The 18,250-nt window shown below is 40.3% G+C and overlaps 1 protein-coding gene across 1 annotated transcript in view; it reads right to left on the bottom strand.

Annotated features, from left to right (window-relative positions):
* Nucleotides 1-5,893: 5,893 nt before the first annotated feature.
* The window catches only part of MRPS35 (mitochondrial ribosomal protein S35), a 49,292-nt gene continuing 36,935 nt past the window's right edge, over nucleotides 5,894-18,250 (bottom strand). Inside the window, exon 8 of the mRNA XM_066368872.1 lies at nucleotides 5,894-6,255. Coding sequence (XP_066224969.1) covers nucleotides 5,986-6,255 — 270 coding nt within the window. The 3' untranslated portion in view covers nucleotides 5,894-5,985. The remainder of the gene's footprint in view (nucleotides 6,256-18,250) is intronic.

Genomic DNA, 18,250 nt, shown 5'->3' with positions numbered 1-18,250 from the left:
TCTGTTGAATAAAGCTTGGGAGTTTTATAGTTTACATCCCTTATGTGTATACATTGTTTACCAAGGTGCAAGTATTAGCACCCGGTATTTCAGCTCTGTCCACTTCTTACCCCATATTCACCCCCTACATCTTAGACTCATAAATGTAGAAAACTATAACTTAAGTCTCTATTGATCTTAACCTGTACCCTTAATCTCATCCTGAAACTTTTTAATGTGAGAACAGATATTAAGTATACATAAAGAATACAGAGGACGAAGTCTTATTATAAAATTAATTTTAAAAGTACTGTTTCCTCAGAATATTAACCATTAAAAAATCTGATTAAAAGTTTAATCAGGGCACACATGAGAAGCAATCAATGAGTATACAACTAAATGAAACAACTAAGTGAAACAAGTTGATGCTTCTCTGTCTCCCCACCCTCAAATCAATGGTTTTTTTTTGTTTGTTTTTTTAGCAAGAGAGGTGGGGGACAGACAGGGACAGACAGACAGAGAGATGAGAAGCATCAACTCGTAGTCGGGGTACTTCAATTGCTCATTGATTGCTTTCTCATATGTGCCTTGTCTGGGGGCTCCAGCTGAGCCAGTGACCCTTTGCTCAAGCAAGTGACCTTTGGGCTCAAGCTAGTGACCATGGGATCATGTTTGTGATCCCATGCTCAAGCTAGTGAGCCCTCACTCAAGCTAGTGAGCCCACACTCAAACCAATGAGCTGGTGCTCAAGACAGCGACCTTGGGTTTCAAACCTGGGTCCTCACTGTCCCAGGCCCACCCTCTAGCTACTGGTCAGGCTCAATGGAAATCTTAAAAAATTTAATCAGTTTACCGTAATTCACTATTTACAATAATATCTTAAATTTGTTCAATTTCTTTCCTAATACATTAAGAATAAAAGCCCTTGCTGTTTAGGGGAGATACCAAGATTTAAACTATCCTAAAATTATATTTAGATAAATAACTCAGGAAGCTGTCTTTAAAAATTATTTCTACATATATTTTCTTTTAAAAGATGGCTTTGCTTTCAAATGTATGCTAATTAAAGTTTCCTAACAAACTGGGACTGCTAGAAACTTCTTGGAGTTTCTCAGACTTTTTCTTTTTTTTTTTTTTTTTTTTTTTTTTTTTTAGTGGCGGGTGGAGGGGTGAGGCTTGGGTCCATCCACCTGCTCTCATTGGTTATATAGCTTTTTAAAATACATCTATATATTTTATTTATTCATTTTTTAGAGAGGGGACAGATAGAGACACAGAGAGACAGAGACAGAGAAGGAGGGGAGGAGCAGAAAGCATCCTCTCCCATATGTGCCTGGACCAGGGAAGCCCAGACTTTCAAACCGGGAAGCTCAGCATTCCAGGTCAACGCCCTACCCACTGTGCCACCACAGGTCAGGCAGACTTTGTCATTCTTTGAAATTGATAGTTTTATAGAAATGACCATCATTTGGGGAAAATATATTTACCTTTGTAAAAAAACAAATTCATACATCTCTTCTTCAGCCCCTGCCTTTGACCATCAGATCAACTAAGTAAACGTAGACGGGAGAGGCAACCAGACCAGAGTCAGCCAAGAAGCAAACACAGTCTGGAAACCACTTCCTCAGTGGAAGTCAGAGGGACCAAAGAGAGCTCCTGAACAGAATATAAAGCTTTAAGAAATAAAGATATCAGGGCCCAGTCAACAATCGAGGCTAAGGTTACGCATCTGGGAAATAATCACAATATGAAAATCTCTTCAACAACGTAGGTAGTCAGATCTTTTTTTTTAAAGGCTATATAATTGTTCACTATTATATAATACTTACCAATACGAGAAAGAAATAGGCACCCTACAAAGAACTAAAGCACCCTACACTTAAAACAAACTTGTTTTGTCTACATGTTTAAGTAACATCTGACCTTAGAAACCTCATTATAAGGATGAATATGATAATGTTCACTGTATATATTGGATCTATTAACAGTTTAAAGGACAAGGAACTAATGGACAAACAGTGCTGTTTACTTATGGCTGAAATTATAGTGACAGCAACTGTTACCTTTTGAGGCAGTCTTGTATGAATCTTACAGCTATGAGATTATGCCATCCTAGGTGTCAAGCAGCGTGAGAACCTTCAGTTCAGTTAGTCAAATCGCAAAGGTTAAAGGGCTCAGTGCTGCTTAAGACCACCCTCAGGTTCGATCATTTACTAGAATTCACAGAACTCAGTGAGAGCTGTTATACTCACGGTTGTGGTTTATTACAGGGAAGGTATACAGACTCAAATCAGCCAAGGGCAGAAGCACTAGGATAAGTCCAGGAAGGTTCAAAACTCATAACTTCTGGTGTCCTTTCCCCCTGGAGGCAGGATGAGTTACTCTCCCAGTCCAGTGTCTGACAATCCGCCAGAGTATTGCCAACCAGGAGAGTTTGCCCAAGCCTCAGCGTTTTTTTTATGGAGGCTCCATTACATAGGTATGACAGACTGATTACCTGCATGCTTGAGCTCAGCTGCCAGGTGGACCGATTTACAAAATGACTCAAAACCCCCACCCCAAATCACATGGTTGGTTTTCCTGGCATGCTAAGATGATCAGGTGTGGCCAGCCCCACCATACAGTTTATTGTGAGTGGTTCAGCCCAAAACAAAGACACTTCTGTGAGGTATGACAGAGTTTACCTCCCAGAAGCTGAAAGGAGAGGCCAGACTTTTAGGAAAGGTCAAATTCTGTATTATAGGACTAATGATCCTAACCTACCCCCTCTTCACATGTTCCTTCAAAGTTTTTCCTTCTTTGATCCTGTTTCTGCAGCTGAGTTTTCCTTAACTCTTTACGAGCCTCTAAAACTATAACATTTCAATACACTTATATGTGCTTTAAATCTGATCTAAAAATTCATTTTTTTTTTTTCTCTAGCGAGAGAGACACAGAGAGGGACAGACAGGGACAGACAGGAAAGGAGAGAGATGAGAAGCATCAAATAGTTGCAGCACCTTAGTTGTTCGATTGCTTTCTCATATGTGCCTTGAATGGGGGGACTCCAAGCTGAGCCAGAGACCCCTTGGTCAAGCCAGCGACCTTGGGTGCAAGCCAGCAATGTGGGGCTGCAAACCAGTGACCTTTGGGCTCAAACCAGCCACCATGAGGTCATGTCTATGATCCCACGCTCAAGCCGGTAACCCTGTATTCAAGCTGGTGAGCCCATGCTCAAACTGGCAACCTTGGGGTTTAGAATCTAGGTCCTTAGTGTCCCAGGCCAATGCTCTATCCACTGTGTCACCACCTAGTCAGGCTAAAAATTCAGTTTTACCTACTTTTTTTTTTTAATATTCCAATTAAGCTTATTTATTTTTTAATTTATTGAATTCATTGGGGTGACACTGGTTAACAAAATTATACGTTTCAGGTGTATACTCTTATTACCAACCCCCTACTTTCCTTTTTTTTTGAGAGGAGGGAAGATAGAGACAGACTCCCACATGTGCCCTGATCAGGATCCACCTGGCAACCCGTCTATGGCCAATGCTCGAATCAACCACTATTTTTAGCACCTGAGGCTGCCGCTCTTGGACCAACCAAGCCATCCTCAGCATTCAGGCTGGCACACAAACCAGTCAAGCCACTGGCTGCAGGAGGAAAAGAGAGAAGAGGGTGGGGGAAGAGAAGCAGATGATCGTTTCGTGTGCCCTGACCAGGGATTGAACCCAGGACAGGATGTCTGCATGCTGGGCCAATGCTCTACCCACTGAGCCAACAGGCCAGGACTACTTTGCTTTTCATTAACTATTTTCATCCACTGAAATACAACATAACTCTCTCTCCTTTTTGTAGTCAAAGCCTTATTGTTGTCCTTTCTACCCTACTGACTCTTGGCTTAATAATACCAAATCATAACTTCAATTTATATAAATCTTTCAGTCGTTTTGAAATTCCTTTGGGCTTTCATATATGTCCTCTAATTCTGTCAGGCAAAATAAGTCTTAGGCAAATAAACTCAAGAACTCCTTTATTTTGATTTTAAATTAATCACTTATGGACAACTTTGGGAATGGTAAGAAGTGACTTACAGATATACTTTAAAATACTGAATTGACAGCTAAATGGAATGGAGTGTTTCATAGGGCAGTTCTCATTTTGTCATTTACTCCATTAAAACTCACAGTCCTTAAACCTCATCTCTCTCCTGAGCTATGGAAGCTCTAACTGGGGAATCAAGAGACCAGTACCACCTGACCAGGCAGTGGCGCAGTGAATAGAGCAAGGGTCCCCAAACTATGGCCCACGGGCCGCATGCGGCCCCCTGAGGCCATTTATCCGGCCCCCACTGCACTTCCGGAAGGGGCACCTCTTTCATTGGTGGTGCATCCTGTGCTCCTGGAGTACTGTATGTGGTGGCGCCGCAAAGGGCGGCATCGCTCGGGTACAGTACTACTTCCAGTGATGCGGGACATACGCGTCACGGCTCCGGAAGCGCGTCATATCACTTGTTACGGCTAGCAGTGACAAATATGGAACCGGACATTGACCATCTCCTTAGACAAAAGCAGGCCCATAGTTCCCATTGAAATACTGGTCAGTTTATTGATTTAAATTTACTTGTTCTTTATTTTATGAATAAATATTGTATTTGTTCCCATTTTGTTTTTTTACTTTAAAATATAATAAGATATGTGCAGTGTGCACAGGGATTTGTTCATAATTTTTTTATAGTCTGGCCCTCCAACGATCTGAGGGTCAGTGAACTGGCCCCCTGTGTAAAAAGTTTGGGGACCCCTGGGATAGAACGTTGGACTGGGATGCCAAGGACCCAGGTTCGAGACCCCGAGGTTGCCAGCTTGAGCGCAGGCTCATCTGGTTTGAGCAAAAGCTCACCAGCTTGGACCCAAGATTGCTGGCTTGAGCAAGGGGTTACTCAATCTGCTGAAGGCCTGTGGTCAAGGCACGTGTGAGAAAGCAATCAATGAACAACTAAGGTGTCGCAATGCACGACAATAAACCAATGATTGATGGTTCTCATCTCTCGGTTCCTTTCTGTCTGTCCCTGTCTATCCCTCTCTCTGATTCTGTCTCTGTAAAAAAAAAAAAAAAAAAAAAGACCAGTATCCATTAATCTCCACTACCACTTTTCTGCAAGCTTAGGTTTAGAGAAAGGAACCCCAGAAAATAGAAAGTAAGATGCTAAACAGAACTGAGTCAATACAAAGTGACCCCAAAACAGAGGGATGGAATCAATATTTTACATTAGGTAATATTTCCAAAAACCTGTTTCCTTTTTTTTTAAGCGGGGGTGGGGGGGGGCGGGAAGGGAGAGAGATGAGAAGCATCAACTCTTCATTGTTGCACTTTAGTTGTTTATTAATTGTCTTCTCATGTGTCTTGACCAGGGAGCTCCAGGTGAGTCAGTGACCCCTTGCTTAAGCCAGCGACCTTGGGCTCAAGCCAGTGACCTTGGGCTTCAAGCCAGCAACCATGGGGTCATGTATATGATCCCACACTCAAGCTGGCGACCCTGTGCTCAAGCCAGATGAGCCCACACTCAAGCCGGTGACCTCGGGGTTTCAAACCTGGGTCCTCTGTGTCCTAGGCCTACACTTGATCCACTGCATCACTGCCTAATCAGGCACAAGGACCTCTTTCTAATCAGAATGGCACCTGCAACAATTCCTTGTGTAGAGAGCAGTTATGTCAACCAAGCACTGAATAGCAGTGGGGCTGGGCTCTGGGCCTAGCTTCCCAAAGAAACAAATTATAATTCAGAAGCATCTAGTAAGTGCTAATGTGTAGGGAACAAAGGTAGCAGGTGACTAAATAGATCTAATTAGTCTAATTGTCCCAGAGCATCAACAAGAAATTTTGTGAATAATCATTGCCATTATGAATGTATAAAGTAATAAATTTAACTCTGAAGTAATTTTTTTAACATATTAAACTTTATATCAAATTATATAACAATTACATATAGGTCATAAAATTAACAAATCAAGAACATTTCTACATGACTCATGCCAGATTTAACAGTTTCTTCACTGATTCTTTGTACTGAGAAAGGGTATTTTCACTCTCCCCCTCGTTCTTAAGACTAACAACCGCCTTCCTGTAATCTTCAACTTCTTTAGTCCCAAGGAGCTCGTCTTTATTTACTTCTGAGTGGTTCTCTGCAGCTTTAATTTGGAGAAGTGTTTCCAGGATACTTTTTTCTGAGGAGCTATTTGTCCATATATACTCTTCCATGTCTGCTTCAGTCTTATTTTTCTCCCATTCCTCAGTTTTCTGAAAGGAAAAAAACAAGTTCTGAATTCTGGGAAATATTATCCAAAGACAAAGTTGGGGTTCTAAGGGGAAGAGAAGTTTGCAAAGTGTGGCGAGCGCCTGGTCCACACGACGGGTGCCCACTCTGCACCCCTCTGCCCAGCGCTGCCTCCACCGCACCAGCGGCTTCAGGGCCGCGCCCCGTTATGCAGACACTGTTAGCGCTTACTAATTCTAACTTCACATATGAAGCAATGCTGTTTTCCAAAAGACACACAAAACTCATTTTTTTGCAGCTTTCTAGTCCTTAAACTCTAACACATCCACGGTTCACATTTCTGCGGTTAACAATAATGAGTGTGGAGACAGTATTTATATTTGTAACATGCCTGTGGGGATGACAGGAAAGACCAATTATTATAACAAAATTAAAAATATAAAGTATGTGTTAGACATGATTTTCAGTCATAATGACTTCATATATGCTGGAATTTTGTTTTGATATTATCTTTCTTTTCTGTTCCTATAATGGAAATTGTTTTTGTTACCACTTGTTATTTTCTTTCAAAATTTATTTCCATGCCATTTGAGCGAACACACTGGTAGGTTTCATAGTAATATAATTCAGCCTTATGGTTTAAATGAAGATGTAACACTCTGTGAAAAATCAAACAAAGCAGCTAATAAGTAATGTGCTCTGGTTCCAAGAAGTGCTGAATCCCAACCCCATTCCGAGTTCACACACAATAAGATTCCGAGCTACAGGCCACTGCAGAGTCATCTACTATTCTTACAACTTTAAGGTGCTAACTCCCAAAGTAGTAACATTTTAAAGTATTAGGAAAGAGGTAAATTATATATAGAGTGTCAGAAATATTTATTAAAAACTCCTACTGATTGATTGATTTGTTGAATGATTTAGCAAGAGAGACAGTGAGACAGAGAGAGGGACAGACAGGAATGGAAAGAGATGAGAAGCATCAATTCTTCGTTGTGGCATCTTAGTTGTTCATTGGTTGCTTTCTCATGTGTGCCTTGACCAGGGACTCCAGTTGAGCCAGTGACCCCTTGCTTAAGCCAGAGACCTTAGACTCAAGCCAGCGACCATGGGGTCATGTCTATGATCCCACGTTCAAGCCGGTGACCCCGCGCTCAAGCTGGTGAGCCTGTGCTCAAGCTGGCAACCTTGGAGTTTCAAACCTGGGTTCTCTGCGTCCCAGGCTGACACTTTATCCAATGCTCCACCACCTGATCAGGCAATATTTTTAATATATTATTTCATCCCTTATTTAAAAAAAAAATTTTTTTAATTGATTTTAGAGTGAAAGAGAGAAACTTCGATTTGCTGTTCCACTCATTTATGCATTCATTGGTTGACTCTTGTATGTTCCCTGACCTGGGATCCAACCTGCAACCTTAGCATATCAGGATGATCCTCTAACTGACTAAGCTACCCGGCCAGGGCCCTCCTCTTGATTTTTTAATTTATTTTTTGTTGTTATCTGTCTGTCTGCCCATCAATTCATTCATAACTCTTCCCCAGCCCAAGCAGACAGGGCTCCTCCAAGCTAAATGAGCACCAAGAATGAGGTAGTTTTCACCCATGCATCCCTCCCACCCCACCCCTATAAAAAGAGGAAAAAGTACGGGAGATCTGTCCCTCAAAGGGTAAAAGAGGAGCCCCACGAAGTGCAAACAGGCCACTGGGGATGCCACTGACTCAGAAACCCCAGTCAGATCACTGACGCCCGGAAGAGAGGCTCCTCGCCAGAGACACAGCAAGAAGAAATCTTTCAGCCTTCAAACTAAGTATCTCTTTCCTTCGAGAGAAATAGGATGAAGGATGTCTCCCCGTATCCCCAAATTCCTTAACCAACACGGCTCCCTGTACTGTCTGCCCACCTCCCTACAGTGAATTTATGGCTGAGGACAATGTCTAAACTTATGTTCTAGAAATATCTTACCTGGTTGAGAATCAACTCTATGCCCCCTCTTCTGGTAGTGAGGCTTGGCTGAGGTGAATGGAAACAGTGTGGCACTGTTCTTGGTGTGTCCTGCCCAAACAACACTGGCAAATAATTTCTAACAGCCAAATTCTGAATTTGTACGTTAAAAAAAAACAAACTGACAAAATTACCCTACCCAACTTAATTTTAACTGTAATATTTGGGGAAGAAGAAAAAATGTCAGCCCCTTAAAAAATGCTCTAGATAAATGGTTCTATCTATTCTTAGAAATACTTTGTTTCAAACTCAGAAACAATGATACGTAAAGACACATGCAGCCCCATGTTCATTGCAGCATTGTTCACAGTGGCCAGGACATGGAAACAACCAAAAAGCCCATCAATAGATGACTGGATAAAGAAGATGTGGCACATATACACTATGGAATACTACTCAGCCATAAGAAATGATGACATCGGATCATTTACAGCAAAATGGTGGGATCTTGATAACTTGATACGAAGTGAAATAAGTAAATCAGAAAAAACCAGGAACTGCATTATTCCATACGTAGGTGGGACATAAAAGTGAGACTAAGAGACATTGATAAGAGTGTGGTGGTTACGGGGGGAGGGGGGAGAGGGAGAGGGAAAGGGGGAGGGGCACAAAGAAAACTAGATAGAAGGTGACAGAGGACAATCTGACTTTGGGTGGTGGGTATGCAACATAATTGAACGACAAGATAACTTGGACATGTTATCTTTGAATATATGTATCCTGATTTATTGATGTCACCCCATTAAAAAAATAAAATTATTAAAAAAAGAAATACTTTTTTTCAAGACATTTATAATGTCATAGTTTCTTCATAATTCTAATTTACAAGTAAAGTATATTTAACTTAAAAGTCCAACAAATATATTTTATAAAGCAATAAGTAAAACAGTCTTTCCATCTCATTCTTGACTGCTTGAGGTCAACTAATTAAGAGATTGTTACTTTTAATCAAGTAATTAATAAGTTAATATTAATAGGAGATTAATAAGAGTAATAAAGACTACTTAATGGTTTCAAAAATGTTTCACCTAGATTTATCAAGATTTTCTTAACTGCTTTGAAACAGATGCTTAGACAGGAGATAACCAAAGTAAATACATGGATAATTTCCAACATTTCATTTATATTCTCCTGACATCAGGTTATACGATTCTACACTGGTTTGCCAAGGTGTGTTATAGGCATGATTGCTATTGATTCCCTCAGACCTGGTGGCTAGGTGAGCCTGGAGCAATCACAAGTACCCTCTGCTTTCATTTAATTTTAAAAATTTTACTACAGTGATACAAACAGCAAAATTCAAATGATGGAAAAGCCTACACAAAACAAACATTTCTTAAACAATAAAAAATAAATAAATTGTAAGAAAACAGTTGAATAGACAAAGCTGCCTTTTGGTTTGTGACTGCGATGGGGAACCCTTTCAAAAAACACTTACTGAGAACCTACTATATGCTGCGTAGTCCTAGGAGAAGTTATATGTGTCCAGGCACCCTGGCTACAAACTAATGTTTTCATAATCAAGTATTTTAGACCAAAGATACATTTGCTTATTCATATTAGACATCTGCTGAAATTCTTCAGGTGAAATAAAGAATAGAGCTGGCTAAAACAAACAAATCATTATTCAAATGTGATAATACACTGGAACAAAATTAATTCATTTTATAAGCTAACCATTTACATGAGGCTATTAACTCTACTATAACAGTTTTGTTTTTGTGATTAAAAGTCTATTATAGCCTGACCAGGTGGTAGCACAGTGAATAGAGTGTCAACCTGGGATGCTAAGGACCCAGGTTTGAAACCCCGAGGTCGCTGGCCTGGGCAAGGGATCACTGGCTCAGCTGAAGCCCCCCAGTCAAGGCACATATGAGAAAGCAATCAATGAACTAAAAGTGCTGCAACTATAAATTGATACTTGTCATCTATCTCCCTTCCTCTCTGTCTCTCTCACTTGCTCTCTTGCAAAAAAATAGTATTATAGAAAATTCTGACCATATATTAATATAAAAGTAAAGGCAACAGCACTACATGCACCCATCATCTAGTTTCTCTATTTTTTTCTTAAAGATTTATTGATTTTACAGAGAGGAGGGGGAAGAGAGAGAAGTATCAACTCATAGTGGCTTCACTTTAGTTCATTGATTGTCTCTCGACTGGGCAAGCCTGGGGTTTTGAACCAGCGACCTCAGCATTACAGGTTGATGCTTCTATCAACTGTGCCACCATAGGTCAGGCCCCATCATCCAGTTTCATCAATCAACTCATAGCCAATCTTATTTATATATGCTTCTTTCTAAAGAAAACACATAAAAGCAGTGATCCCTTACCATGCTCTCACTGTACTTACTTTGAAGGAAACCTCAGACATTGTCATTTTATCCATAATATATTAGTATTTTTCTTTAAAAATATGAAGACTATTTTAAAAACCATAACCAGAATCACATTATTGTGGTATTCTGATTAACAGCCCGAGCTGGGTCAGCTTGTTCATTCCTTCAGTTCATCCACTCTATCAATTAGCAACTCCCATGTGCAGACTGTGTGCCCTGCCTGCTGCTTCCCTGGCATCACCTTGCCGCAGGCCGCAGCAGCTGGGAAATGCCCAACTGGGGCAGGGGCCCGCCCTTGGAGTTTGAATCCAAAGAGAAAACGAAATTCAGCTTAGTTTAGTTTTAGTTTTGTTCCTTTGATGCCCTCTTTCCTCACCTCTCCCTCCCCTCACCCTGGGGTGACCAGTCCTATAAATTCTGAACTCGTGAAAGTCATGCTGTCTGACATACAGACTGAAGGAGGGGGAAGTTAGTCTTCAAATGGAAAAAAAAGAGGCAGTTGCCACAGAATAAGAGAGCTCAGGGAATAAAAACAGCCCTCACACTGTCTTGTTTTTGTTCCTGCCCATTCCTGAGATTCTGGAGAATCCTGCCTGCCCCTGTATCTTCTCTGCTTAAACCCAGTCAGTGAGCATCTATGACTCACAACAAGGGACGGGGCATTCTCAACAACACGGTACACAGGAGAGAGGCTGGACAACAGAAAGAGTCTGCAGTTGTCAGCACACACAAAATAATTTACATCACCTGGGAGAAAGTACAGAATGAGAAAAAAAAGAGAAAAAGGAAATATTTGGGAAACAATTAAATATAACTGATTTAGACTAAAACACGTAGCAGACATTTCTAGAAACATGACACATTCAGTGAGAAATATTACAGTTAACACCATTTAGTATCTAAATAAGCAATATCTCTGAAATGGTATACTTAAAAATAACAATTGTGAAATAAGATTTTTACATTTATGTGATTATAAATGGCCTTTATGGAAGTTTCCTTCTTTAAAAAAAAATTTTTTTTTCTTTAACTACAATGTCTTTAAGCAAAAGTTCACTTTTACATTAAGGACCTCTAAACACAGGGGTTGAATGCTAACTGGGTCATTATCCAGAACCGACTTCAGATATAGTATCAGTAGGCTGCAGCTCCACATACATCTTCCACAGAAAGATCAAATTATTGAGAAGTAAATGGAAAGAAAATCGTCTATAATTCTACCACCCTAAGATAACAATCAGTACAGTGGCACATCGTGCATGTTCTTCTGAATTCATTTAAAAAACACTGCTATATTAGCCCTGGCCGGTTGGCTCAGTGGTAGAGCGTCGGCCTGGCACATGGAAGTCCTGGGTTTGATTCCCGGCTAGGGTACACAGGAGAAGGGCCCATCTGTTTCTCTACCCCTCCCTCTCTCCTTCCTCTCTGTCTCTCTCTCCCCCTCCCGCAGCCAAGGCTCCACTGGAGTAAAGTTGGCCCGGGCGCTGAGGATGGCTCCGTGGCCTCTGCCTCAGGCACTAGAATGGCTCTGGTTGCAACAGAGCAGTGCCCCAGATGGGCAGAGCATCACCCAGTAGGGGACTTGCTGGATGGATCCCAGTCAGGGTGCACACAGGAGTCTGTCTCTCTGCCTCCCCACTTCTCATTTAATTAAAAAAAAAAAAAAGAACACTTACTATTCTGAGCACCTCACACATATTCACTCCTTTACCTTTCACAGCAATCCTATGAGGTAACACTGTTACACCATCTGTTTTACAGTCCAGGAACCTGAAGCTCAGGGCAACTAAATAATGTGCCCCAAATCATCCTGCTTGCTAGTCGCAGAACATGTCCCAAGGACCATAGAAACATGGTAAAAATATAAAAGAAATAAAAGAATAATTTAACTGGAACCTATCTGCTTTCTTCCCTTTGTAAGCATAAATTCAATGTGTAGAAAAACATACTAATAGCTAATTCATGCAATGGTCAGTGTACTCTTTTTTTTTTAATTTATTTATTGGTTTCAGAGAAAGAGAAAGGGGGAGAGACAGATAGACAGAAACATCAATCTGTTCCTGTATGTGCCTTGACCAGGGATCGAACCCACAACCTTTGCATATTGGGACGATGCTCCAAACAACCGAACCATCCACCCAGGGCTGGTCAGTGCATTCTGACATGACAGGCAAAGAAATATCTGTTCTCCTTAGCACACAAATCTGTCACCTTCTACCATCTTATTTACAAGTTGCTTTCCCTAGGACATGAATCATAGTAATATTCCACTTCTCATGATTACAAGTAAGGCATTGTGTTATATGAGGGAAAACAGTTCAACCATTAAGAAAAACCCCAGAGTTATTTAAAAATCATAAAAAATAGAAAGAGATAAGTATGCATAATGAATAATAAGTTCCTCCCAATTTTTTCAGTTATCACAGCTAACTTTTAACTTAATATGTAAAGGAATTCAATTCAATTCAGATCAGTTTAACAATTTATTGACTGCTGATATGCCAGACATTGTAATAGATGCTAGAAATATAACAATGAATGAAGTGTACAGTCCTTGTCCTCAGTGATGTCAAAGTCTAATGGAGTGAGGCAGCCATGTGTATAGACAATTTCATAAAAGTAATAAAAGAAATGCTAACTGAAGGAGGGTGAAGGGAAAAAGGATGGGCAAGCGTTAACCTAAGAGAGGTAACATTTGAGGTGTACTAACTTGTATGAATTTGCAAGGCTGATACTCTGGGGGAAAAAAAGATTACAAGCAAAGAGAACAGCATGTGCAAAGTTATGAAAGAACACATTATGTTCATTATGGCTGCCATATAGGATATATAACCTACATTTCCTGAGTAGCTGATAATGAGGTGGCAAATGACAGTGAACAGACAGGCTAAGATGCTCAGATCTAATTCTAGGTAATGGGATACCACTGAAGGACTATCTTATAAAGAAATAGATACAACAGACTTGTTTCTTAGAACAATTACTTTAACAGCAACATGGAAGACGGATGAGACAGGAAAGTCAATAAGGCTGTTATGGTTTTGCATGCAAAAGATAAGACCCACACTAGGGTAGTAGCAGTTGGGATAAAGAGGAGAAAACAGTTTTTTTTAACAGATATTTAAAGGCTAAAACTGAAAAGACCCAGTGACTAATTAGATAAAGGTGAGAGAGGGACTTCAAGAGCATAATGCTCAGGTTCATGACTCCAGGCACTGGGTGGGAAAGAACACAAACTTTTCTTAAAGGTCTGTAAGTGCATGGTGCTGTTGAACATGAAGGGAAAAATGAAATCTTGCCCGAAGGCAAAGGAACTTGAGAAGTGTCACCTTTGTTGTATCATCTTACCACTCAAGAATCCAGAACAGCCGTCACAGCCCACCACATCAAGTCAGAAAACGTATGGCTGGGTGTATGACAGACAACCCCTCCCCACTTTCCTGACCTCTCATTCAAGCGTCCATTCCACACTCTCAGCTAATACTATATACACGTCTTATCTTAAAAGAGATAAATCAACCTTCTAATCAGTTTCTTTATTAACACTCAAAAATTGGGGAATTTACCAACAATCAGAGCTCAGCACCTGAATTACCCTTGGTGTCTTTTAAAAAGAAACAAGCTTAGCCCTGGCCAGTTGGCTCAGTGGTAGAGTGTTGGCCTGGCGTGTGGAAGTCCCGGGTTTGATTCCCGGTCAGAGCACACAGGAGAAGTGACCATCTGCTTCTTTACCCCTCCCTGTCTTGCTTCTCTCTCTCTCTCTCCCTCTCTCTTTCTCCCCCTCCTGCGGCCATGGCTCGACTGGAGCAAGTTGACCCCAGGCGCTGAGGATGGCTCCATGGCCTCCATCTCAGGCACTAAGAGCTCGGTTGCTGAGCAATGGAGCAACACCCCAGACAGGCAGGGCATCACCCCCTACTGGACTTGCCAGGTGGATCTCAGTTGGGGCACATGTGGGAGTCTGTCTCTCTACCTCCCCTCCTCTCACTGAATTAAAAAAAAAAGAACTATCATATGATCCAGCAATTCCACTTCTGGATATTTATGCAAAGGAAATAAAAACATTAACTCAGGTATCAGTACCCCATATTTACTGCAGCATTATTTGCAATAGCTAATACATAGAAACAATCTAAGCATGCATCAATAAGTGAATGAATAAAGAGTGAGATATATATACATATATATGCCCAATGAAATATTATTTAGCCATAAAAAAAGAGAAAATCTTGCCATCTGTGACAACATGGATGGATCTTGGCAGAACTATATGCTAGGTGAAATTAGTCAGGGAAAGACAAATATAATATGATCTCACCTACATGTAGAATCTAAAAACAAAACCAAAAAACCCTGAACTCAGAAACAGAACAGACTGGTGGTTGCCAGAGGACAGGGAAGAAGGGTGAGCAAAATGGGCAAAGGTGGTCAAAAGGTGACAACTCCCAATTATAAAATAAGAAAGTCACGGAGATGTAACATACAACATGGGGATCGTAAGTCAATAATACTGTACTGTACACCTGAAAGCTGCTGAGAGTGTAGATCTTAAAAGTTTTCATCACAAGAAAAATTTTTTAACTATATGTGGTGAAGGCTATCAACTTGACATATCGTGATCATTTCACAATGTATATACATGTATCAATTATGCTGTACATCTTAAACTAGTGAGTTATATGTCAATTATATCTCAATTTTTAAAAAAGAGGCTCAAAGTGGGTATCAACTAAAGCCTTGCAAGATATATAAGAAATACAGCCATAGAGAAGAGTAAAAAATAAATAGTAAATTATATAACTTTTATCATACTTTTATAATATTTATTACTAAGACAACTTGCTTCTACTAGTGTCCCTAAATGAAAGAGGATGTTTTTCCCCTTAAGTATTAACCTCCATATCCAATAATACCAAAGACATAACAGGCAACCAGTAAACACTTACTTGCCTATCAACCACCAAAAAGTTCATTTTCATGAAAGCACACTTGATATTTGCCATAAGGATAGTTTCCTCTTTCATAATCACTACAACTGTGAAAGAGGTGCTTTCCAAACAACTAGTAAAATGCTGCATCAGCCCAATGCGCCCTCTGTGTGCAAATTCACACCCCTAAATGAGCTATGCAACCTGTTTGCGATCTGGGTCTGACTTAGCTTTCCTCTCATCTCCCACCTCTGCCCTCTTACTGTTATACCCCGGCAGCCGCAAACTTCTGCCTGCTCTGTGAACACAAGGGCCTAGACAGTCCTTCATCCCTTTCTCTGCCGCACTGCTACTCATCTTCCAACCAGCCACCACTTTTGTGAGGCCTCTGGGGAGAACTAATCCTTGTCTGCGCCCTCACAGCCTATGTTCCTACCTCTGTTACCTAGGAAAGGAGACTACTGAACAATGTGGGGGTTAGGGGTGCCGACAACCCCCTTGTCCCCTGCAGTCAAAATCCTGATAAAAATTTTGCCTTTACGTATCCTGTAACCATCAATTCCATTTAGAAATAAAGATGCCTAAGGCAGAGGTTCATTCATTTTGTAGTCCTACCATTAATAGCACTGTAATTTACCCTGGTAATTTATGCACAAGTGAGCACACACAATCACAATGAAGCCATAAACCAAATAGATTAAATGAAGATTATGGCTCTGCAAAAGTATTCTTCACTTTTTATCAAAATACTTGCAATAAGGTCGCCTTTAAAAATGAACCTTTTTAGTGAGGGTAATGTTATCCAACTAAGATTTTGTTATATGAATTTTCAGAACCACTTTATTACAAAGCTAGATATATTTTTTGACTAGCAATAAAACTATCATGAAATTCAAATAACACAGCCAAAAAACTCAAATTTAAAACTACCAATAGTAATTAAATATCAAAATCATCCAAGAACCCTTGGACTTTGATTTTTTTTAGGTCTCTGTCTTCTAAGCAAGTGCTTTTTCCTTTCCTCTAGTGTCTGGGTTTTAGTCTATTTTTTGTGCAAATCACTTCGCAAAATATTTCATCCAATCATTTCTTATCCAAACCACTTGTGGAAGGTTTAAAAAATATCATATAACAAAATTAAAATTTAGGAAGTTCCGTTATTAGTTACGTCAGAATGCAAGTAGAACACATGTTCTAGAATTTTAAATAAAACAGAGTACAGATCTCACTACCTTTATACAGAACCTATCAAATTAAATGTAAGCTGTGTACAGAAATTGGGAATAAATGAATGTACAAGTCTAAGATGTCTTCATTTGAGCATTAACGACAATATAATAGGCCACCATTTACTGAGAGCCCACTCACTATTTGCCAGACATTTCATATAAATTCTCCCTGATCCATCCAAAAATGAGCTGCAGAGGTTAAATGGCTGACCAAGGCTACACAAATAACAAGTAATGGGATTTGAATCCAGGTCTGTATGGTTCCAAAAGTTAAAACTTAATTCACTCCTAAGCTAACAATGTGCAATACCAGAATATTAAAACAGATTTCTATAAGGATCTTTGCTTCTGTGAACTGCTCAAGAGTAACTGGTCTGCCTGACCAGGCGGTGGCGCAATGGATGGAGTGTTGGACTGGGATGCAGAGAACCCAGGTTCAAGAACCCGAGATCACCTCCCCCCCCCCAGCATGGGCTCATCTGGCTTGAGCAAAAACTCATCAGCTTGTACCCAAGGTCGCTGGCTCGAGCAAGGGGTTACTCAGTCTGCTGAAGGCCCGCGGACAAGGCACATATGAGAAAGCAATCAATGAACAACTAAGGTGTCGCAATGAAAAACTGATGATTGATGCTTCTCATCTCTCCATTCCTGTCTGTCTGTCCCTGTCTATCCCTCTCTCTGACTCTCTCTGTGTCCCTGTAAAAAAAAGAAAAAGAAAAAAAAAAGAACTGGTCTGAGATGTGTCTGCCTCTTGCCACCCTCCTGGCACTAAAATAATCATATTTTGAAGCATGGCGAAGCCTCCATGCCTGAAGTCAATGCTTTGTGAAGTCTGTTTCTTAGAAGTCTACTTGGATGCTTCTATAGTGAAATTGTTTTGAAGAGCACATAACAGTAACTTCCTTATCCTGAACAGCTTTGCGGAGATGTTTCAGCACTGTGTGAAATGTAACCCTACTACTTTCCTCTGCGCTACTTAGAGGTAACCTCCAGGGGAGGCTCCAAAGCTAAGAAATTAAGGAAAGCTTAGTTTTTATGTACTAAATGCTCTGAAACTAGTCTCTAAAATAAAGGAATGGTTTAAAAGGGGCTCTCTAAATATCTGATTAAATGCCAGGTGGTAACATCAATTTCAAGTATGAATTTCACACTACTGAAGAAAAAAATTTTTTCAACTTAATAAATACTGTTCCACCAGCTCCACAAATCTCCCAGTTCTTCTGGCATTCAAGTTCCTTCACCTATTGCACTTGTTTAGAAAGGATCAGGAGCCAAGTTTAACACAGGAATTCTTTAATTGTATCTGTTTAGAACAGTTGTACATGGCTACTCATTCTGGCATCAAAGTAATTAAGAGTTCAAGATCAAACTCTTTTTGCGTGAATCCAGAATATAAACTCGTTTGGATTCTATGTCATGGAACCACAGAAAGAATCCAGTGAGTCAACTTTCACTGAATTTATTTAACTCTTGTCATTTCCTTTAGAGGAAATTCATTTTACAGGCTGCTGGCAAAA

The sequence above is a fragment of the Saccopteryx leptura genome, chromosome 2 (genome assembly GCF_036850995.1).
Source record: "Saccopteryx leptura isolate mSacLep1 chromosome 2, mSacLep1_pri_phased_curated, whole genome shotgun sequence".
NCBI classification, from domain to species: domain Eukaryota; kingdom Metazoa; phylum Chordata; class Mammalia; order Chiroptera; family Emballonuridae; genus Saccopteryx; species Saccopteryx leptura.
Note: the sequence above shows the minus strand (reverse complement) of the source record. Positions and strands in the feature narration are given on the sequence as shown.